Here is a 24,432-nt window from a genome sequence, read left to right as displayed (position 1 = left end):
AATTAATACAGTAGAATAAAAGAAGAGTGGAGCTCACGATTTTGAAGTGACTGGTTTCATTTTAGCCACTTAGCATGCTGTTACTGAATGCAACTGCCATCTTTAGCGAACACAACTAAAACACAACACCATCACTACCTTTAACTGGGTGTACTCAGTCACTTTGTAACAAAATGCCACGTCAGCAAATGGGAGACCTTTCAGCCCGAAATGAAACTCTTCCAAAGTCTTTCCCATTTTTATATCTCACATATAGAAGTAACACGATGAACTCAGTGAAACAGAATAATTGAGTTAATAGATTTAGAGGAACAGGTAATGGCTGCATTAGAGATGATGCCTCCAATGGGTGCTTTATGATTGAAAGGGTTGTTCAGGCGGTATTGTACTGAATGAGGTGCTTTGGCTGCTTCATTTCCTTATAATGGCCTTCATTGCTTTTGCTACCCATGGTGTAAGGAAGCGGGGTTATGGCATATCTCAGTGAAATGCTCCACTCCATCATTAATGCTGCTATTTAAATAGGTTTCTGTCTAAAATGCAATAATCTTTTCAGTCTTTCAGTGTCATCCAAGGTCTTAAATCCAATGTCACAAGTCTTGAAAATGATTAAATCATTACCATTAACATTACTATTGTCCTCTAAGTTGTATAAACGTCAGTCTTGTGTGTTTTTGGAGACAATGTGAATAGATTTTTGTGTTAACAGAGGTATAAAACAAAACCAACATGCATTGCAATATGACATAAAAAAGATAACACTATGGAAGTAAATGTAGATGGTGTTAACGTTGGGGTCCGTTGATGTTACTACTTATAATACGAAGAAGTGGAGGTACAACCAGTTTTTTTTTAAACTGAAAAAGTAAGGCATTCAAAGTCAGTTGCACTTTGTAGAAGTTTGAGTACGCGTAATAACCCAAGTATTTAAGTTGGACAGGAAGTCAACAAACATAAAACAACTGAAACCAGTGACCAGCAAAGACCTGCTATCACTCAGTATTGCTGTGTGGAACATCACCCAGCACAATCCACTGAACAAAATCATTCAAAAAGCTCATAGGCGTTTCACTTATATTGAAAAAGAGAAAATCAATGCTAGAACATTCTAAGTGGCACAAAACCTTATGGGCCACTGTCACCCCTCATCATTACAGTTGCTCAAATTGTTTTTATTAAAGTCTCTGTTGACTGAGCTCAATCAATAAGTAAATTGCTTTTATTATATTTATCAACCCAATGTGCATATCACGTGTGCCAGTTTTGTTTTGTTTTTCCCCCGATATGACTGTAAATACTAATGTTTGGGAACTCAAATTCCCCTCTCCCTTTTCTATATATTTTCAGCTATTTAACAGATTATTCTCGAATTCTGATGCCCCAAAAGGCTGTTGGTATTTCTAGCAGAGGTCTTATTTGAGATGAACTAATTATTCTTTAAAGGGATGCTGTGATAATTAATTGAATGGAGTCATAAAAGTGACAGGCAAATCGCTGTTTAATGCATAAGTGTCTCAGTTAATTGGTCTACTTTAGAGGGTTTTGAGACTTAACTCCCAAGTGGGATGCAAAAAGGAGAGGCGTGATGTGCACATACTGCAGGAGGTGGAAAAACCAATGTCTGGCTTGCTTGTCAACATCATGACTGGTACTCATGGAGAAAATTAAGCTCCTAATATCCACTAGGTCATTGGCAAGACATTTTGTGTTCGGGGTTTAATATTCACCCCTTTTAAAGTAAATTTTCTCTATTTATGACCCACGAAATGAAAATATTTGAACAGAAAAAATGTAATGTCAAAATGTATTTGCCTTTGAAATGTAATATCTTTCGGTTTTTTTTGAAAATCAGCCTTTTTTTTTTTAGCACGTGGCTATAACACAACCCAATCCTAAGCGTAGATGGGTCACTAGATCACAGCAGCAAATCTACAGCAGAATGACTGAGAAGAAAAGAATGAAGGTGCTGCAATTAGAGACCTGAATCCCAGTAGTTCAATTCCTTGAACTGTTAGTCTGCTAGCTTAATGATTCTGCTTATCAGTACCACTTCCACTAGCAGTACAATCAGCTGATTTCAGTTCATGTGCAGGAGGAGGTAAATAGTGGTGCAGTCTGCAGCTTGGCTATGGACATTTTTATAGTGTGATGGTAGAGTACAAACTCCATCCAGGATAGAAACAACTGCATTATACTGCTAACACAACTTTGGTTCTTTGCAAGCTCCTGCACAGATAGCATGCTAGCGCTAGCCAAGAAGCCAGAGTGATGTTAGCTAAGTGAATGCTGACTACAACCCAGTAGGCAGATCCTGAACTTCAACCAATAACAAATGACTGAGCAGTTAGGCCGCAATCTGCATTTCTGCCTGTCCATGTTTCTAAAGTAGAATCACTGTGGGGATAGCTTTAAAGTCTCTTTGTGCTGGTTTTTATATCTGTGCTGTGTGCTGTGCTTTATGTTCATACCTAAATACTAAGAGAAAAATCATATGTGTGTCCTCATTAGCATAGGGCAGAGCATTTGGCTCTTCAGCTGCTAAATAGCTGCATGTGGCTCCTGAGTTACTTGTTAGAATTAGGGTTAACCGTAGCCCTATTTAATTCTGTTAATATGAATACAATAATTATTAGTCTGTTCTCTCACAATTACATCAGCCCGTCTGTCTTTTTCTCTTTTTGCTTGAAGGAAGTAAAATGACTCTTGATGTTAAAGGTTGCCGACGTCCGAGTTAGGGATTTGTGTTGGTGTGTGGGATTGTAGCCTCAGATTTATATTTTTAAATGGTAATTATGAGACAATGTGTTTCAGATTATTTTATGGAGATATGTGAAAGTAATGCAACAAGTAGTATAATTGATTACTTTCTCCTAGGAGTAATTAAGTGACATAATGCATTACTGTTAAGAAAAGTCTTCTGTGTAGTATGTGCAATACATTACTTTTTTTGCATGAATGCAACGCCATTGGTATGCTGTTTAGCGATGGTGGTGACTCCCCAAGCAGAGCCAATGAGAATCGATTAGGAATCTAATCGATGGTGGAATCGGAATTGCTAAATTTGTACCAGTTCCAATCTGGAGCTGCAATGGTCTAGTCAAAGTCCAGGCGTCGATGTGATATGAGTTTGTGACAATTGGGGTGGTATCCTAAGAGCTGTGCACAAACGAATGTGTACAAACCAATTATGTAAAGAAGAGTTGGCCAGTATTCTTTCCTGGTGATGAATAAAAAAACATTAGTTACTGCTGCTAAATGTGGTTCTAACATTAGAATCATGGAGTACCTACAGGGAGTGCAGAATTATTAGGCAAGTTGTATTTTTGAGGAATAATTTTATTATTGAACAACAACCATGTTCTCAATGAACCCAAAAAACTCTTTAATATCAAAGCTGAATGTTTTTGGAAGTAGTTTTTAGTTTGTTTTTAGTTTTAGCTATTTTAGGGGGATATCTGTGTGTGCAGGTGACTATTACTGTGCATAATTATTAGGCAACTTAACAAAAAACAAATATATACAAATATATATCAAATATATAAATCTCACATTTGATGATGGACCACAGGTTCTCAATGGGGTTCAGATCAGGTGAACAAGGTGGCCATGTCATTAGTTTTCCTTCTTTTATACCCTTTCTTGCCAGCCACGCTGTGGAGTACTTGGATGCGTGTGATGGAGCATTGTCCTGCATGAAAATCACGTTTTTCTTGAAGGATGCAGACTTCTTCCTGTACCACTGCTTGAAGAAGGTGTCTTCCAGAAACTGGCAGTAGGACTGGGAGTTGAGCTTGACTCGATCCTCAACCCGAAAAGGCCCCACGAGCTCATCTTTGATGATACCAGCCCAAATCAGTACTCCACCTCCACCTTGCTGGCGTCTGAGTCGGACTGGAGCTCTCTGCCCTTTACCAATCCAGCCACGGGCCCATCCATCTGGCCCATCAAGACTCACTCTCATTTCATCAGTCCATAAAACCTTAGAAAAATCAGTCTTGAGATATTTCTTGGCCCAGTCTTGACGTTTCAGCTTGTGTGTCTTGTTCAGTGGTGGTCGTCTTTCAGCCTTTCTTACCTTGGCCATGTCTCTGAGTATTGCACACCTTGTGCTTTTGGGCACTCCAGTGATGTTGCAGCTCTGAAATATGGCCAAACTGGTGGCAAGTGGCATCTTGGCAGCTGCACGCTTGACTTTTCTCAGTTCATGGGCAGTTATTTTGCGCCTTGGTTTTTCCACACGCTTCTTGTGACCCTGTTGACTATTTTGAATGAAATGCTTGATTGTTCGATGATCACACTTCAGAAGCTTTGCAATTTTGAGACTGCTGCATCCCCCTGCAAGATATCTCACTATTTTTGACTTTTCTGAGCCTGTCAAGTCCTTCTTTTGACCCATTTTGCCAAAGGGAAGGACGTTGCCTAATAATTATGCACACCTGATATAGGGTGTTGATGTCATTAGACCACACCCCTTCTCATAACAGAGATGCACATCACCTAATATGCTTAATTGGTAGTAGGCTTTCGAGCCTATACAGCTTGGAGTAAGACAACATGCATGAAGAGGATGATGTGGACAAAATACTCATTTGCCTAATAATTCTGCACTCCCTGTAGTTTTTTTATGCAGACTTGTGAAAACTTTCTTCTTCACACTAACAGGTACCTGTTTCCAAAAAGCCGCACTCCATAGCCAAACTGATTAGCTAGTTTCTCAAAAGGTACTACTTTACTGCTATGCGGAAAGCATTAATAAGAAGAATAACAATAGATAATGTTTGGCTGTTTGTTTCACCTGCCTCTTCATCAGAATGTCATCAACTTTGCTACAAGCATCTGCAAGATAATATTAGTGACAAAGAACAGCTGTAGAACCTATAGAGGCTACATCTATTTCAGATTAAATCAGTCTCATTACCCAATAATGTTGCTGCTCTGCTCGGCCTCATCCGGTCTTGCCCGCATCATTTTTTATTCCTTCTATTCCATCTTACTGGGCCACTATTCTTGTCACTAATGAGCAACCGTAGACCTCAGTCTGCTGCAGCAGCTTGTGGGGGCGACACATAACCCAACTAAGATCGGAAGGAGGGACAGCAGCAGGGAGAACGCTGATCAAGACAACATCTGTGGCAATGAGGAGAAAGGTAGAAAAGAAAAGATGGAGTGAGAAAGATGGGCAGGAACAAAGAAAGGGGATGAAAAGGGTTTGCATGAAAAAGCAGGAAAGGGTGATTGGAAGCAAAACATTAATGACATTGCTCTGTTCTGGGAAAGCAGCAAGCTGTGCAATTCATCATCAAAATCTATATATTTCTTTCTCATATGCACATATCTTATATCTACTTGTGTATTTTAAATATTATAATTTATATGCAAGGTCACCATAAAATTTATTTTTTTTGGCTTTTTTGGGGGGGTTTGTAGAGAGTTATGATGAAGCTCAAAATCTGCTTGTACTCTCCACTGAATTCATTATTGAGCCAGTGTCATTACTTCTTACTCTACCTGCTTATATTTTTACAGTCTCCTGAAAAGACAGGTGTCAGCTATTTGTGGGTGCTTCCTAGAGAGGAATCATTAATCGCTCTTCATGGTGATAGAGCCACTTCTTTTTATAATGGATGCCATAGAATGAGGACTATTCTGTGCTTAGGCAGGCAAAGAGGTAGAGATGGTAAGTGGTGCTATAGCTGTCGGAGGAATAGTGAAAGTCATGGAAGGAGGGGACTTTGTAGCAATGTCACATTCTCCCTTTCATTTTGACATACCGTAACATCAATGGCAGGACAAAAACTTGCCTGAAGGGATGAAATGAAAATATTTCTCATCAGTGAGAAATGTCATATAGACAAAGGCTTTTTATTAGCAGGGGTCCTTTGCATGGTGTAGAGGTTCCGATGGATTGTGACTCTAGTTTGTAAGCTCATGAAAATGTTATGGCACATAAATTAGTGCAATCTGTTAAGTCACCTTTGAAACTTTTCTTTTAAGGCCTGATGTGAGTTGTAATTCTCATGCCTGTATATACTGTATGTTTACCAGATCCACAGATTTGTACACTAAATATAAAAACAAACATGCTTCAGTATGTAGTCTTCCAAGATGGCGACCAGAACTACATTCCACACTTTTTGATTTTTTTGAGTATTGTTCAGGTACTCATACAGGGAGTGCAGAATTATTAGGCAAGTTGTATTTTTGAGGAATAATGTTATTATTGAACAACAACCATGTTCTCAATGAACCCAAAAAACTCATTAATATCAAAGCTGAATGTTTTTGGAAGTAGTTTTTAGTTTGTTTTTAGTTTTAGCTATTTTAGGGGGATATCTGTGTGTGCAGGTGACTATTACTGTGCATAATTATTAGGCAACTTAACAAAAAACAAATATATACCCATTTCAATTATTTATTTTTACCAGTGAAACCAATATAACATCTCCACATTCACAAATATACATTTCTGACATTCAAAAACAAAACAAAAACAAATCAGCGACCAATATAGCCACCTTTCTTTGCAAGGACACTCAAAAGCCTGCCATCCATGGATTCTGTCAGTGTTTTGATCTGTTCACCATCAACATTGCGTGCAGCAGCAACCACAGCCTCCCAGACACTGTTCAGAGAGGTGTACTGTTTTCCCTCCTTGTAAATCTCACATTTGATGATGGACCACAGGTTCTCAATGGGGTTCAGATCAGGTGAACAAGGTGGCCATGTCATTAGTTTTTCTTCTTTTATACCCTTTCTTGCCAGCCACGCTGTGGAGTACTTGGACGCGTGTGATGGAGCATTGTCCTGCATGAAAATCATGTTTTTCTTGAAGGATGCAGACTTCTTCCTGTACCACTGCTTGAAGAAGGTGTCTTCCAGAAACTGGCAGTAGGACTGGGAGTTGAGCTTGACTCCATCCTCAACCCGAAAAGGCCCCACGAGCTCATCTTTGATGATACCAGCCCAAACCAGTACTCCACCTCCACCTTGCTGGCGTCTGAGTCGGACTGGAGCTCTCTGCCCTTTACCAATCCAGCCACGGGCCCATCCATCTGGCCCATCAAGACTCACTCTCATTTCATCAGTCCATAAAACCTTAGAAAAACCAGTCTTGAGATATTTCTTGGCCCAGTCTTGACGTTTCAGCTTGTGTGTCTTGTTCAGTGGTGGTCGTCTTTCAGCCTTTCTTACCTTGGCCATGTCTCTGAGTATTGCACACCTTGTGCTTTTGGGCACTCCAGTGATGTTGCAGCTCTGAAATATGGCCAAACTGGTGGCAAGTGGCATCTTGGCAGCTGCACGCTTGACTTTTCTCAGTTCATGGGCAGTTATTTTGCGCCTTGGTTTTTCCACACGCTTCTTGCGACCCTGTTGACTATTTTGAATGAAACGCTTGATTGTTCGATGATCACGCTTCAGAAGCTTTGCAATTTTGAGACTGCTGCATCCCTCTGCAAGATATCTCACTATTTTTGACTTTTCTGTGCCTGTCAAGTCCTTCTTTTGACCCATTTTGCCAAAGGAAAGGACGTTGCCTAATAATTATGCACACCTGATATAGGGTGTTGATGTCATTAGACCACACCCCTTCTCATTACAGAGATGCACATCACCTAATATGCTTAATTGGTAGTAGGCTTTCGAGCCTATACAGCTTGGAGTAAGACAACATGCATGAAGAGGATGATGTGGACAAAATACTCATTTGCCTAATAATTCTGCACTCCCTGTATACATCAAATGTAGGGATACTTATTAGTAGAAGTGGGCGACCCAGTGGGTGGACCCATTATAGCACCATTGAAAAAGAGGCTCTTGCCTTACTCCTTGCTTTACAGCACTTTGAGGTCTATGTTGGGTCTAGTGTGCTGCCTGTGCAGGTGTTTACCAATCACAACCCACAAGTGTTTCTTTCCCAGATGCGCAACGCCAACCAAAGACTTACGCGCTGGTCCTTGTTATTGCAAGATTTTAACTTGGAGATCAATTACAAGAAAGGGAAAGAGTATGTGTTGGCTGATACTTTGTCTAGAGCACTTTCTCCTTGAATTAAACATTTTGGGGGTAATGTTAATTCTTGGAAAGGGAGTGTTACGACTGTTGTCGTAATTATCATATGTAAATTTGAGTGTGCAGGTGCTCCTCCGTGATTGGTGCATCCAGGGTGGCTGGATTGCACCGATTGGCTAAGGACCGGGAGGCAGCGGATAAGAAGACACCGCCAGGGACTGCCAGGTCATTCATCCTCGGCCCAACCCAACCGGCAGACCGTTCACTGTGTCACTATGTTGGCTACTGTAAGAGCATTTAGGGCTGGACCGCCTTTTTGTTTGATCAGTTTTCTCCTGTTTTTGTTAGGCAGGGAGGAAAGTGATTGTCGTTTGAGTTAGTTCTTTTGAGTAGGTAAGTTGTATTTATTCCCGAGATAGGCTACCTTTTGTTTGTTGTTTTGGCCTTCCTTTGTTTAACTGCACTCGTTGTAAATAAATCACTGTCACAAAGTATTAAGTGTGTGACGTGCTGCTTGGGGTTGGACGGGGATGGATCACCCTTTATGTTGTGGTCTGGCCACGCCTAGACGGGCCATAACAATAACCTCAAAAAATCTTACGATTTTGCGATAACGATATTTTGGACAAAACAACGTCATAGTTCAATAGTATTGATGCAGATGGCCGCCCCTCTCTGAGCCTGGTTCTAGAAAGGTTTCTTCCTGTTAAAAGGGAGTTTATCATTCCCTCTGTTGCTAAGGGCTCGGTCACAGGGAATGTTTTTATTGTTGGGGTTTCGTCTCTATTATTATAGAGTCTTGACCATAAACTATAAACCACCTTGAGACAACTGTTGTTGTGATTTGGCACTATATAAACACAATTGAACTGACACAGCATACTATTCAGTGACACAGCACAACTTAAAAGCCAAGGCAGTTTTTTCCCTGCAAAAAGCTAAGCAATAGCTTAACAATATTTAACAACAGCTAAAGTAACTGTAAAACTGTCACTGCCCAGACAGTTTTTTACTGCAAACAGCAAGCCAAGACAGATCGATCCCAGATAGTAGACTGACACAGTGTCGACAGTGTCCGGGCAATCAGGTATCCCAGAATACATTTCTAACTGTGGTAATGACAGAGAAAAGTGCCCTGAGCTATGAGCAGAGTTTTGAAATAATACAGTTTCTGTGTCACCAAATGCACAATATTTTAGGGAAGAATGTAGGGGGTTACTCTTCACATGTCTGGTCGATGTCTTAAGATAGCGCTGATCTGCACAAGTGCTCTGATGTTTCATTAACTGTCAGCTGACTGGTTGTCGCCATTCGTGATACCTGCTGAGAACATCCTCACCACAGAACACTGAGCGTGGGCCGCTTGAAGTAAATCATTCACAGGGTTTTTTTTTTTTCCTGATCAGACATGCTAAACTTAACAGTTTAAATAAATAAATTAAAACCAACAATAAACAATATAAGTATTTTAATACAGCAAGGAAAGTGAGTGCTTTTTCACTGGGTACATAAACATATGGACCAGCATTTTAATGCTGTTTGTAGATATTATTGATTCAACTGTACTCTAAACACCAGCTGTCTGTTATGCGTTTTAGAAGTCTACTATAAAAAAAGAAGCTGTGTATGAATTCCTAATGTTTTTGAAAACAGACAGTCTGATGATTAATCAGTTACCTTTAATTTAATATACAGGTGTAGAGTTCTTTACCACCTCCTTCCACATCAGTCTAGTGTTTTTGACCTTTCAGAATAATTTCACATTAATGGGCCTTTTACTGGATAACTGAGCGTATAGGCACAGCAGATAATTTGGTGTACTATGTGTTTTTTTTTTCATTGCAAATATAAACCATAACAGTAAAAAGGCAGTAAAGCACATAGTGAAGCCAATTTAATGTCATTTGTTGTGGTGCTGTGTTATCCTGTTCTCAGAAGTATGGACAGGAACTGAAATATTCAGTTAAATATTTCCATTTCAGTCCTTGGAAGACACACAAATCCCTTTGGAGTTTCTTCAGGAAGGGCATCTGGTGCACAAATCTAACGAATCAAAAATTGGAGTAACCTGCTCTTGTGAACCCTCGTGAATAAGGGAATAGCTTGTTAGTTATTCATAACTTAACTTTCATTATGGTTGCATATTTACTTGTGTTATGTTTTGCTCAATACCTTACAAAATGTATTTGATGATTTTGTACACTGGGCTAATTTACACAGTGCATTTATACATTTAAACTTTTTATATATTCACTTGATTTAAAAGTTAATGTGGCAAATGACATAATGCAATATTGATGCTGCAAACATCACAGTATGAAGTGCTCAAAAATGACTCCCGTATTTTTTAGACCATAAGGCGCACCGGATTATAAGGTGCATTAAGCGAAACAGAACAGTCAGATAAGTCAAACTTTAATCAACTCATTCTTCTTGCTTCCTCCAGTTCCGTACCATTGATTCATTAATGTTGAATTCTGTCGCAGCTGCTCTATTCCCGTGTTGTTGCACTATATTAATGACTAACCTCGTATTGTGGATGGATTATCTCAGTTGTTCTCCTGACTCAAGTTTGGTCCGTTTACAGCATCCTGCCATGCGATTGCATTTGTCCCTAACCATCAGGAACCCTCACGTTAACTTTTATCGAGTGGAAAAAAGTTATCGTTCATCCTCCAGCTTCACTGTGTTTATGTTATGCTAACATAGCTGTGTCACTAGCGATCACATAGCACATCATTATATACCAGCTAGCTCAACTTCAGTAACCCTACAAACGTCACTGTGGTGTAGCTTCCTGTCTTCATTTATGTTGGAAGTGATAGCCGAGCTGTACGTTTGAATTTTTCCGAAATCTCTCAGTCAGAACATGCTATGTCATGTTTAGGTGGAAACTAGCGAGCTAACTTCCTCCTAATTTCCGTTAAATTTAATAAATTCTGTTTTCATGGGTGCCTGGATGTTAACCCTAATTGTTATAACTGGTAAAGCATCAACGCTGATCATTTTATTAAAGATGAAAGAGTTTAGACAGTTTTTAACTGTCAGTGATCCCGCACTGTTCGTTTGACTTTGGGACCAGCAGCGGACGGAGTTTTGGACCCAGATTACTCCGCGAGGCTCCTGACTATGGTAGCCGTAATGCTCCGACAATCCATCAAACGGTGCAGCTTTGTAGCTTACCAAAGTCGTACTAAAGCATTTTTTGACAGATTTTTGAGCGCCGTGTACTACATAAAATCGGTTCGAAGTCAGTAAGCACAACCAGAATTCATACATAAGGTGCACCGGATTATAAAGCGCACTGTCAATTTATGAGAAAATTAAAGGATTTTAAGTGCGCCTTATAATGCGGAAAATACTGTATGTTTAAAATTGGCTAAATTACTGTGGTGGTTACTATAGGTGCATAAAAGCTACAAATGGGTCATTTTAGCACATTCGTATGTAGTTGCTTGACAGCATGATGATATCATACGCTTTCAAGGGCCAAGAATGGGCAAGTTTGGTTACGTCTGATCATACTGAAGATGTTAGTGGGAAAAACACACGAAAAAAGACAATATCATAATAATATGATATGTATTATAGCTTAGCTAAAAAAAAAAAACGTCACATGCACATGTTAATTATCCTTTATTATAATCTCATTGTTTAACTGTAAAAAAATACCAAAGTTTAATTAAATAATCATGATTATAAAATGTTACAGTTTCAGGTAAAGTAAGATATTAAGGTGTATTTTGCAAATTTAACATTCAGCAGTCACAATGCTCAACAGCACATTTCTGACCTGCTCCTATTTGCATTTATATGCATACGATCTGTATATTCAAAGGAAGGAGAGCAGGCACAGATTATCATCTGAGAGATGATGGATGGCAGTACTCTTTATGGATCACTTCACTCTCCATCTCTTCATGCTCAAACTTTCATGCATGCACTTGGATTGTCAAGGTGGTAGTGGCTCACAAAGTCATTCATGTTGTGTGTAATACTGATAATAGTTTGTGCTGGGGTCATATGCAAAGATGAAAGGTGTCTTGGTGGATTGGCTGTCTGAAACTGATATGATATGAGTGAGGATCCTTGTTTTCACTGAGCTGTGGAATGAGTGATGCCACGGTGTGTTGCCTGCATATAAAACACACTTTTACCTTCAGCTTTCTGCTCTCAGCTTTCTGCCCAAACAAATGTCACAGCAATTAAGGGGAAGTCTCAAACTCCCTCATTTGTGACAAAAGGCCTTTTTCTGCTTTCAGTACAAAGTCTGAACATGAGGGCTTTTTTTTCACATTTTAGTGCCACACATCAGAGAGCTCAAAAGACATTTCATGTGCTTTAACTACTGGACACACACACAGACTGGTGAGAGGTTATAAATGACAGTCGCTAATGTATTTTTCTAAACCATGAAAAACATGCACATTTACACCATTACAAGAAAAAGTAGTTGAAATGGAGATAGAAAATAAATGTATGCTACACATTTAAACAGGGGAAGAGCAATTTTACGTCTTCTTTCAGAGCAAAGAGATGTGGACACTTCTCACCCAGCATTGACAGCTGAGGTAAACAGTCAACAGTGGACTTCGACACATAGGGAAAAACTGCTGTCCAGACAGTAGCAGAAACACAACAGCAATTATGGGTACATTTGATGGTTTTGATCTTCCTTGACTGACTTAAATATTTTGTCCTACAGCAGCCAACATATGCTCTTGAACTGGGAGGGGTAAGAAAGCAGAACTCAGTTGACTGTAATCTATTGTCATGTAATGGCCAATATTTTACACACTAACTTTAAAACGGATTATTTTCTCAAAGAGAAACAGGCAACACTTCACCCTAATCTATACCACCCCACAACATCTTCTTACTTGTACCAGTAGTTGTACGTTAGCAATCCTGACTTGCAGCTATTCAGTGAATAGTGTAATCCAGCGGTCCCCAACTCCCGGGCCTCGGACCGGTACCGGTCAGTGAGTCGTTTGGTACCAGGGCCGCAAGAGTTGAGGGTCAGGTGTGAAATGTGTGGTTTTCAGGGTTTTTATCAGTTTTCATTTTGTTATCGTTTTTATTATTTACTCTGTTTTCCTGGGTCTTTTCACGTGTGTTATGAATAACTCTTCTATTTTTCAGTAGCGGTACTAGTTTTATTTTGTTGTATTTATCCGCGACGCCTTAAAGGCCGGTCCGTGAAAATATTGTCGGGCATAAACCGGTCCGTGGCGCAAAAAAGGTTGGGGACCGCTGGTGTATTCCACTGCTTATGCATTGTCAGACCCAAAGACAGCCGACTGAAGGGCTGCCTGAGAGCACTGAGGCTATTCACAATCATTTTTCTGACTGATTATATTTGCATATTCTGTCACACATGTGCAAATTGTACTTGCGTTTTTGACCCTGTGCAAACCTCAGTACACTTGAGCATTTGAATCTGTGATTCACTCTGTGATTGCAGATAAATCTGAGTGCCCACATAGAGACTGAGGCACACTTCCAAACGTTTTGCACACATTAATATGCCATAATCATACACCAACACCTAAAACCAGCAGTATTTCTCTTTTTTTTTTTTTGCAGAGTTCATTCTTCTGCCTATTATTTTGCAACCTGTGATAACTAAACTCTGCTTCTCAGCTTCTGTGAGAAAGTTCTCCAACTTCATCTGTCTTGCTTTTGGCAAGATGTAATTGGATTAGGGAGGGTGAAGGAAAGCAACTCCTTGTGGTTTACTCTCGTCTTCTTCTAGGTGTATTTCCAGAATCACTAAAAACTGCTGTAATCAAACCTATACTGAAAAAGGACAATCTTGACAAGACACAAATGAACAACTACAGGCCGATCTCAAATCTCCCGTTTTTAAGTAAGATCATTGAAAAAGCAGTTTCTCAACAGCTCAATTACTTCTTAAAACAGAATAATTGCTACGATGCCTTCCAGTCAGGTTTTAGACAGAACCACAGCACTGAAACCGCTCTGACCAAAGTGTTTAATGACATATGTCTGAATACAGACAGTGGAAAAATGTCAGTCCTAGTTTTACTGGATCTCAGTGCAGCATTTGATACAGTTGACCACAACATATTACTCAAACGACTGGAGAACTGGACAGGTCTTTCAGGAACTGTACTAAACTGGTTCAAAACATACTTAGAAAACAGGAAATACTTTGTATCAATAGGTAACTTCACATCTGAGCAGACAAGTATCACATGTGGAGTTCCCCAAGGTTCCATCTTGGGACCCCTTCTGTTTAACATCTACATGCTCCCACTGGCACAGATTATAAACAACAACAAAATAAACTATCACAGCTATGCAGATGACACACAAATATATATCACAATGTCACCAGGAGACCGAGGCCCTGTACAGGCTCTTGGTAAATGCATTGAGGAAATCAATGACTGGTTGTGCCACAATTTTCTCCAGCTAAACAAAAACAAAACTGAGGTAATAGTCTTTGGCGCCAAAGAAAAACGATTACAGGTCACCAGAGAACTTCAATCTATACATCTAAAAACCACAAACCAGGCGAGAAATTTGGGTGTAGTGATGGATGCAGACCTAAACTTAGAAAAACACATTAAGACAATAACAAAGTCAGCTTACTATCACCTCAAGAATATATCAAGGATAAAAGATCTGATGTCTCAACAGGACCTGGAAAAACTAGTCCATGCATTCATCTTTAGTAGGCTTGATTACTGTAACAGCATCTTTACAGGTCTACCTAAAAAATCAGTCAGACAACTACAGCTCATTCAGAACTCTGCTGCTCGAGTCCTCACTAAGACCAAAAAAGTGGACCACATCAGTCCAGCTCTGAGGTCCTTACACTGGCTGCCTGTCCGTCAGAGGATAGACTTTAAAGTTCTGATGCTGGCCTATAAAGCTCTGAATGGTTTAGGACCAAAATACATCAATGACCTCCTGACCCAGTATGAACCATCCAGATCCCTCAGGTCATCTGGATCCGGTCTTTTATCAGTCCCCAGAGTCAGAACCAGACACGGAGAAGCTGCATTCAGCTTTTATGCTCCTTATATCTGGAACAAACTCCCAGAAAGCCTCAGATCAGCTGAAACACTCAGTTTATTTAAATCCAGGTTGAAGACTCACCTGTTCTCAGCTGCATTTGAATAAAGCACCAAATCCACACTTTAAGCTTAAATTTCAAAACTTACATTTAACTACTGATTTTATCTACTGTTCTGATTTTATCTGTTTTGATTTTATATACTGTTGTTTGTTTGTTTGTTTGTTTGTTTGTTTGTTTGTTTGTTAATTAGTTAGTTAGTTTATTTGCTTGTTTTAATCAATTTTAAATCATGCTTTTTATTTGTTCTTGTTTCTAATGTCTCTGTAAAGCACTTTGAATCACCTTGTTGTTGAATTGTGCTATACAAATAAACTTGCCTTGCCTTGCCTTGCCTAGTATCTTATAAACAACAGGAGCAACGGGAGAGGAAATTAACTTGTGGTGGCAGATCATCTCTCGCTCTCTCACTCTGTCCTTCCTATCTTTTTTCTTCATGCTTCCCTCTCCCCCTCACTGTGCTTTTTCAGTTTGGCTGGAGCTGACGGTGATTACAACTCATTAAACACCCTTCACGCACTTGTCTGGCTGAAATGAACAAACAAAGGATTTAATCCAAAATAGGCAAAAATGCAGCCTTGACTCTGGAGTGCCGGGATCGGGGGATGAGTAAGGAGAGTAAACAGGAGACATACTTTAGGGTGTGCATGGAATAAAGTGGCAGAATGAGGATGGAGTGAGATGTAAGTAGTGGAGAAGATGGCTGGAGGGATTACATGCAGTAGGAGGAGAGGAGGTGCTGGGGAGGTAAATAGCTTACACTAATTCTTAAAAGAGAGAAGGTTGTTCAAGCTGTGGAAATGAGTTAGAATTGCCCTCGCAGGTGTAATGAGTTTTTCTTTCTGTCTCGAGCTTTATAATGCACACCCTCCAGTAACACCTGAGGTGATATTATGCTCCACAGCCGAACAATGCAGTTGGAGGTAATTAGAAATCACGCGCGCAATTATGTTGTCAGATATAATGCTAATACCGTGGTAAATGAAAGAGATCAGCACTTTGCTCACGTAACAGTGGGGGGCATTTTATTTTACGTTTTTCATCCAGCGAAATCCAGAGTTTTTTGGAGCATTAAAATACCAGAAAAATCACTTTTTAGTTAGATGGAAAAATACTTCACTGAACACCACAAGTTCACGTGTCTTGTAATACAGTTAGGTTCAATTTGTTGGGAGATATGAGATGTCTAATATTTATGGTGTATTCTCCTATGTAATTATGGTGCAAAATTTCCCACATGCATCTACAGTGGGGCAAAAAAGTATTTAGTCAGCCACCGATTGTGCAAGTTCCCCCACTTAAACTGATGACAGAGGTCAGTAATTTGCACCAGAGGTACACTTCAACTGTGAGAGACAGAATGTGAAAAAAAAATCCATGAATCCACATGGTAGGATTTGTAAAGAATTTATTCGTAAATTAGGGTGGAAAATAAGTATTTGGTCACCTCAAACAAGGAAAATCTCTGGCTCTCACAGACCTGTAACGTCTTCTGCAAGAAGCTTTTCTGTCCCCCACTCGTTACCTGTATGAATGGCACCTGTTTGAACTCATCATCTGTATAAAAGACACCTGTCCACAGCCTCAAACAGTCAGACTCCAAACTCCGCCATGGCCAAGACCAAAGAGCTTTTGAAGGACACCAGGAAAAGTATTGTAGACCTGCACCAGACTGGGAAGAGTGAATCTACAATAGGCAAGCAGCTTGGTGTGAAAAAATCAACTGTGGGAGCAATCATCAGAAAATGGAAGACATACAAGACCACTGATAATCTCCCTCGATCTGGGGCTCCACGCAAGATCTCATCCCGTGGGGTCAAAATGATCATGAGAACGGTGAGCAAAGATCCCAGAACCATACTGGGGGGACCTGGTGAATGACCTGCAGAGAGCTGGGACCAAAGTAACAAAGGTCACCATCAGTAACACACTACAACGGCAGGGAATCAAATCCCGCAGTGCCAGACGTGTTCCGCTGCTGAAGCCAGTGCATGTCCAGGCCCGTCTGAAGTTTGCCAGAGAGCACATGGATGATACAGCAGAGGATTGGGAGAATGTCATGTGGTCAGATGAAACCAAAGTAGAACTTTTTGGTATAAACTCAACTCGTCGTGTTTGGAGGAAGAAGAATACTGAGTTGCATCCCAAGAACACCATACCTACTGTGAAGCATGGGGGTGGAAACATCATGCTATGGGGCTGTTTTTCTGCCAAGGGGACAGGACGACTGATCCGTGTTAAGGACAGAATGAATGGGGCCATGTATCGTGAGATTTTGAGCCAAAACCTCCTTCCATCAGTGAGAACTTTGAAGATGAAACGAGGCTGGGTCTTCCAACATGACAATGATCCAAAACACACCGCCCGGGCAACAAAGGAGTGGCTCCGTAAGAAGCATTTGAAAGTCCTGGAGTGGCCTAGCCAGTCTCCAGACCTCAACCCCATAGAAAATCTGTGGCAGGAGTTGAAAGTCCGTGTTGCTCGGCGACAGCCCCAAAACATCACTGCTCTCGAGAAGATCTGCATGGAGGAATGGGCCAAAATACCAGCTACTGTGTGTGCAAACCTGGTAAAGACCTATAGTAAACGTTTGACCTCTGTTATTGCCAACAAAGGTTATGTTACAAAGTATTGAGTTGTATTTTTGTTATTGACCAAATACTTATTTTCCACCCTGATTTACGAATAAATTCTTTACAAATCCTACCATGTGGATTCATGGATTTTTTTTTTTTCACATTCTGTCTCTCACAGTTGAAGTGTACCTCTGGTGCAAATTACTGACCTCTGTCATCATTTTAGGTGGGGGAACTTGCACAATCGGTGGCTGACTAAATACTTTTTTGCCCCACTGTACGTTGACCTTTTGTGAGTAAAATCTAATTAGACTTTGCAAAGTTCTGGAAAGCATGCATGGCTAAAGCAATGCTCATTTTCTGTACAGCCATCTGTAATCTGTAGTCTGCCTTGACATTTAGAAGAGGATATATTAAAAAAATAATAAAAAAAAAACAGCTGCGTGTTGGTGAAACCTCGTCATCATTGCCATCAAGTAGATGCATGACTAAATAAGTTTTCAAGATTTAATGTCTCATAGAAGCCGATTCTGCTCCAATCACATAGGCAACGATGATAAAATACACAATTTTCTGACATCAGCATAAATGATCTATAAAAAAGTATAAGTCAGCATGTTTTATAAAAACTTCATAAAAACCTCTGAATTGTAGTGTAACCCTTGCCCTTCAGAGGGTGTTCTGAGTGTCATGTTTAGGCTGTGTGCAGGCAGAAATGGTAAAATGGAAGATCCAAAGTACAGATAAAACGTGAACTCCAAAAACAGCTTTAATGCTAAACTCAAAATAACAACCTTCCGAAATACAAAGAATAAACTTGGGCAGTCAGGCAGACAGAACACACAGCATGAATGAGGGTAGATCGCGACAGTGACACAGAGAAACTTAAATACACAGAGGGAGCAATCGGGGAATGGGCAACAGGACGGAAACACAGCTGGGACAAATCAGTGCTAAAGAGACAAAGGAAGCAAAACCTGATACAATAACATGAGACACAGACTTTCAAAGTAAAACAGGAAACATAACACAGAGACGCAGACTTGACACAGGGATACAGCAGACAGGGGAGACAGCAACTATGGATCACAGACAGAAAACCAGAACACTAAAACTCAAACAAAACCCACACAGAGAACCTAAACTAAGAATAATCCTATAACCCATAAGACAAAGCTAGAATATAATGAAATAAACAAAATCAAAGAACCAAAAACACAACACAGGGCTGACGACACAGGCACCCTAACACTGAGTGCTCTTGTTGATCATGAAATACCTCATCACTGTGAGCCACAGTTAATATGAAAATGCTCAGTGATCACTCCAAGCAGCACTAATGGTGATTACAGTGTCTGTATTGATTATTGTGGTGAATCAATAACTTTGTGAAAGCAGACAAAAATTGGCACCACTGCCAGTAAACTGTCCCGATCACCTCTTTTTCACCCGCACTGTGGCAGCACTTAATCTAGAAACTGCATTTATGTCCATGAAAAACAAGGCCTGCATCATGCTGAGTTCTCAAAGTGTGAGTTAGATCATGAAAGTGTCAATGAATTGGCGCCACAGTGGTGGGAAAGAGGTGTAAGAAAATACTTTCTGGATGTCGTGAACTGTTTGTTGCCACCAAACACGCTAAATAATCTGATCACTTGTAATTTTGTGACATGAAGTTCGATCCAATTTCAAATGTGACGTTTTTATTTTCTCTCCTCAGCTCTGCTGCTTCTGTACGACGTCACCAACAAAGCATCCTTCGATAACATCAGGGTAAGATCAGACTCGCCTGTTTGTCAGTTGCACCTCATTTCTATTCAGGTTCTGAAAGAATGTTGTTTCATTTATGCTACGCAAAGTGGTCTGTGTATCATCTCATTCACAAGCAAGGATGATATGGGCAATGTCTCTCGCCCTATTGTACCTGGGATAGCCCCCCCCCCCCCATGAGGCAATGACAAGGATAAGTGGAAGAGAATGGAGGGATGGATATATGGATGATACAGTGGCTAGGCTTGCTGTCAAATTACCCTAACCCTCAGGTGGAGGGAAGCTCCTCACCAGGAGTCAGAGCAGTCAGAGGGACTTTTACTCCAAGAGTGACGGCCAAACATCTGCAAGGAGCTTGGAGAAATGGAGATGTTAGAGCTAAGTTATTAACAATGTGGGTCGCATATAGCCCACTTTGAGCTCAAGTGGGCCAGACCAGTGAAACTCCCCTTTATGTTAGTGTAACAAAGTTTAACTACACATTTAATGAGAGCTGTCTGGATAAAAGAAAAAGACGTATAGTTTCAGCAGTAGGTCTCAGTTTTTTCTACATGATAAAGTAATGCTGCTGGAAGAAGTCTGTCAGCATAATTAATATCTGGCTTAAATTGTAAGAAATAAATGTGTAAAATTAAAGAAATCATTCTGTTAGCTCGTTGCCCAGACTCCCAAAAATAGAAAGTTTTTGGTAATTCATGAAAAATGTCCTTGTTTTTTTGCAGGAAAGGTTGTTTCTTTTTTCTTTTTTCATTTCTTTTTTATTTCTATGTATATTTCTAGATATTTCTACAGTAAGTGCAACAATGCAAAGATTTCTGTTTAATTGCTTATTTATTAATTAGTAAAATTGGTGTGATTGACTGTGGGCAATGTCTAAAACATTAAGAAAGGTTGTAAAACACAGTTAAAGGTCCAAAAATTGATGCCTTCTTTCACATTTTTCAAAGCATCAAGTGGGCCGGACTGGACTCTTTGGTTGTCCTAATTCTGCTCCCCAGGCCTTATATTTGGCACCCCTGTGTTACATTTGAGTTGGTCTAGCACTCAGATGTATGTGTAAGCATGTGCTCTCACACATACAAAAACAGAATTCCACAGAATGCTTAGCTGGATTATCTCTGCCTTGCAAACGTAAGCTCCTCCTGAGGTAGGGACATCTGCTCATTTTTAATGACATGCTGCCTTCGTGACCAGCCGGCGGGTACGAGACATGATAAATAGCTTTATTATATGTTACTGAGACTTAGGAGGTCGTTTCATTATTCATTGACTTTCCTCCCACGTACTGGCAGTCGGCTGTATCTCTGAACATCAGCTCCTGTCTACTTCTAAATTGTTTCTTTTCATGTAAACAAAGCAGAAAAGCACAAAGATATCATTTGTGTCTGGTAAAAAAATTGCATTTGATTACATTAGTTTTCAAAGCCGTCTTCAAAGTTACGCCATAAAATCTCCGATACTTGCTCATGCTCAGACCGGGGATCAGATGAAGGCGACGGTGATGATGATAGGAGAGCTGAGGATGACCAATGTAACACCAAATGAAGGGAGGGGACAAAGTTGAAGAGCATAGGGGTGCAGATTACAAAACCTTTATCTCTCCCTTTGAAGTGGCAGCCTGTCTGTCACCCAAACTCAGTTCCCACTGTGATTTTCCAGCCATTTCTTGCCCCATTTGGTGCCACTCCCCACCGTGCCTTGTAGGTGCATGATTTTCCTTTGATTAACACGGGGTAGAGTTAAAAGCAGGAGATGGCCATTTAAAAAAGCGAGTGTCTTTCACATCAGGCAGAGGAATTGTTCCACAGCCATCTGGCAGGTCTGATCCACTTACACCTGATGTGTGTGTGTGTGTGTGTGTGTGTGGATGGATGTGCGGGGCTACCGGTGTGACCTCAGCATGCACTCGCACTCATACAGGTGTGTGTCTGTGTAGGTGTGCAAATGGCTTCATTAGCAGCGGAAGGAAGAGGAGTCCCTAGAGAGAAAGAGACACAGAGCTTAGCTTCTGTCCAAACAGCCGCTCACCGTCATTATGCCTGCATTTAAATAGCTCTCGGTTGGGGATATGAAACCTTGGATACTAACAACAAATGCCCAAACCAACCATGGATAACCCTAACTTTCAGGGGTCCCCTGTCTCGTCTGTCACATTCACTTTTAGCCAGCTGGTTGTTACTGGTCTCAGCCATCAGCTTCTATTTGCTGCATCAGGTTTTCGAGCTAAATTTTGGGGCTACATCACCCTGATGTCACCCTGACACGTACTGTTAGGAAAGCGGTCAGCCTGTTCTTTTGAGGTTTATCAGCCTCTAGAATCAATTGATGATTAGATTACAGTAACAAGTGGGAGCTCTAAATGCAGCAGAAAAATTGGTTTGGAAGTAATGTTCCTGTGTTATCAGTAATAGACGAATTAACTCCAAATTATACCAGTATATTCTAAAAGAAAATGTCAGGACATCTGTGGTACAGGAGATGTCCTGACATCTAGGCCCCATCGTACCATTTATCTGTGAAATGAATCTCAAGGGGAAGTGGGTGTTGTATCTATGCAAAGTTCACAAGACGCTCTGTTGAAGAAGAACAAAGGTTTGGACTGTCAAATGTCAAAATGTCAAAGATTCTTCCAACAGAAATCTTGTCGATTGTCCATGAACGATACAGAATTTAATGTTCTGAGCACTAGATTAGGATAAGATTCACAGGCTATACAGGCCTGAGTTAGCATAAAAATGTTCAATGTTACAGTTCATGACAGTAAAAAGACAAAAAGACGAGTATGGCTTTTTAAAAAAGGTTCCCAGGGGAAAGGCTCTTCTCTCTGAAAAGAAGATGACATCATGGGTTAGACTTGCAAAGATGCATCTGAACAAACCACAAGACTTCTCGAACAATGTCGTTTAAGAAGATGAGACCAAAGTGATGTTTGATCATAATGCGTACACGTTTGCTGTAAACCAATCACAGCATATCGATACAAACACCTCATATCAACTATCAAGCATGGCGGTGGAGGGATGATGATTTGGGCTTTTTTTGCAACCACAGCACCTGCCTGGGTACATTGCTGTCATTAAGTTGACCATGTATGTTTTATTTATTGTACGCAACAACACAATCTACAGCAAATCTACAACAGAAGGGCTTAAAAAGAAAAGATTAAAGGTGTTTCAATTGCCTGGCCAAAGATCTTACATTGATTGAAATACTGTGGTTGAAACCTTCAGAGAGCTGCTCATAAACAAATAACCCCAAACATCAGTGAACCAAAGTTATGCTGTAAAGGAGAGTGCGCCAAAATCTCTCCCAAACGATGTGCAAAGCTGATAAAGTTATAAAGAAAGTATCACTCCAAGTTGTTGCTGCTAAAGGTTTTTCTCGTTTGTTTAGTGTTTCACAGGTCTGCACATCCAGTGAGGAATTTAAGGGGCTCACAGAATTTGGTGAAGGGAGCTAGTGGATGTTTTTTCTCTTTAGTGGTCTCTGTGTTAATTTTTGCTGTGGATATATTTTCATCATGCCGTATATGTCTTCTTTTAAAATGCAAGTTTATATGTGTGATGCCTTGGTCAGGTCTCTCTTGAAAAAAAAAATATATATATATATATATTTTATCTCAGTGAGACTTTATGGTAAATAAAGGGGAAGAAGGCTCAATAGGAAAATCATAATGAATACCCAAGGCACTAACCCTTTCTTTTCTTTCTACTTGAGTGCCACGAGTTTACTGTCAGTCAGAGAGCTGAGTGCAGCATACACACAAAACATTGCTCCAACAGCCTGCAGGCTTGTTCATGTGAAGGGCAGCTCCTTGCACCACACATACACAGCATGATTGTTAAATTCACTAAACATTCACATTAGCCATTAGGAGAGAGGAGCTTAGTTGCTTTGCTGTAGTCCATGTTTTTTTGTGATCCCTCAGACTATTCGTCACTCTGTTAGGAGTCTGGAGATGGTTTCCTTCATGTGTTCACAGTGTGTTGGTCGGTACAGCTCAAACCTGATGAACATCCACAATTGTATCTCTTTCTTTTTTTCTCTCTTTTTGGAGTCCTCAGAAATTTAATTTGTTCCTGTCATGATTAATTTGCCCCAGCATGTGTTTGTGAACATTATCCTCACTTAGATCCTTGTTCTTCAAATTAAAGCCAGATTGTCATCGAGGTAAACATCTAGCTGTAATTTTACACTTAAACCAATGGAGTTAAATTCATTTAATCTGTAATATTGCATTGTTTTCCTTATATCTTTTTGTCAATATTATTCATTTTATTTAATAGATTTCTCTCTTTTAACGTTTAGAACTTGAAAATCTGTTGAGTTGTTTGGTTATACAGTATTCTGCAAAATTCTTGAGCTACATATGGCGAAAATAGAGTTTTTACAATTCTAATGCACTTGAAAGAAAATATTTGGAATGATTGCCTTTATTCTTCTGGACTCTCTTAGGCAAACTTTCTTGTAATTTCTCGAAGCAGTCTTCAGGAATAGTTTTCCAGTCTGCTTGATTGAGATTCAAAGCTTTTGTTTGGATGTTTGCTGACTTTTGTTCTGTTCTTCTTCCAGCCTGTTACAAAGTATTGAAGTCTAGGCTCTGAGGAGGTCAGTGTTGGAAAGGTTACTTTTAAAATGTATTCCACTACAGATTACAGAATACATGGTGCTAAATGTATTTTGTAACGTATTCCGTTAAGCTATTCAATGAGAGTAACGTATTCTGAATACTTTGGATTACTTAATATATTGTCATGTTTTTAACAACTACATGAATGTACTATTGCTGTGTGATTTATTACTATTACTGAAGGCTTTGGCCTTGGCGAACAGTAGATGGATGAACTGAAAAATACATCTCTCAGGTCCTGTGTGTGGTCTTTACTCAATTTGTTTGCTATTTCTTAAGGACTTGCTAAGTTGTCTGCTATATATAGATACAACACTGAGTCATACCTTGAATTAGATACC

At 40.0% G+C, this 24,432-nt stretch overlaps 1 protein-coding gene across 3 annotated transcripts in view; it reads left to right on the top strand.

Moving 5' to 3' along the window:
• LOC120736505 (ras-related protein Rab-26) overlaps window positions 1-24,432 on the top strand; it is a 120,241-nt gene that overhangs the window by 56,640 nt on the left and 39,169 nt on the right. For all 3 annotated transcript variants that reach the window (XR_005696515.1, XM_040036688.1, XM_040036689.1), the window contains exon 5: window positions 19,412-19,464. Coding sequence is in view for 2 of the 3 variants with exons in the window: in XM_040036688.1 (XP_039892622.1) it covers window positions 19,412-19,464 (53 nt within the window). In the remaining variant the exon portion in view is untranslated. The remainder of the gene's footprint in view (window positions 1-19,411; window positions 19,465-24,432) is intronic.

This window comes from Simochromis diagramma, unplaced genomic scaffold, assembly GCF_900408965.1.
Source record: "Simochromis diagramma unplaced genomic scaffold, fSimDia1.1 OVJJ01000371.1, whole genome shotgun sequence".
Taxonomy (NCBI): Eukaryota; Metazoa; Chordata; class Actinopteri; order Cichliformes; family Cichlidae; genus Simochromis; species Simochromis diagramma.
This window is presented reverse-complemented; position numbering and strand designations above follow the sequence as displayed.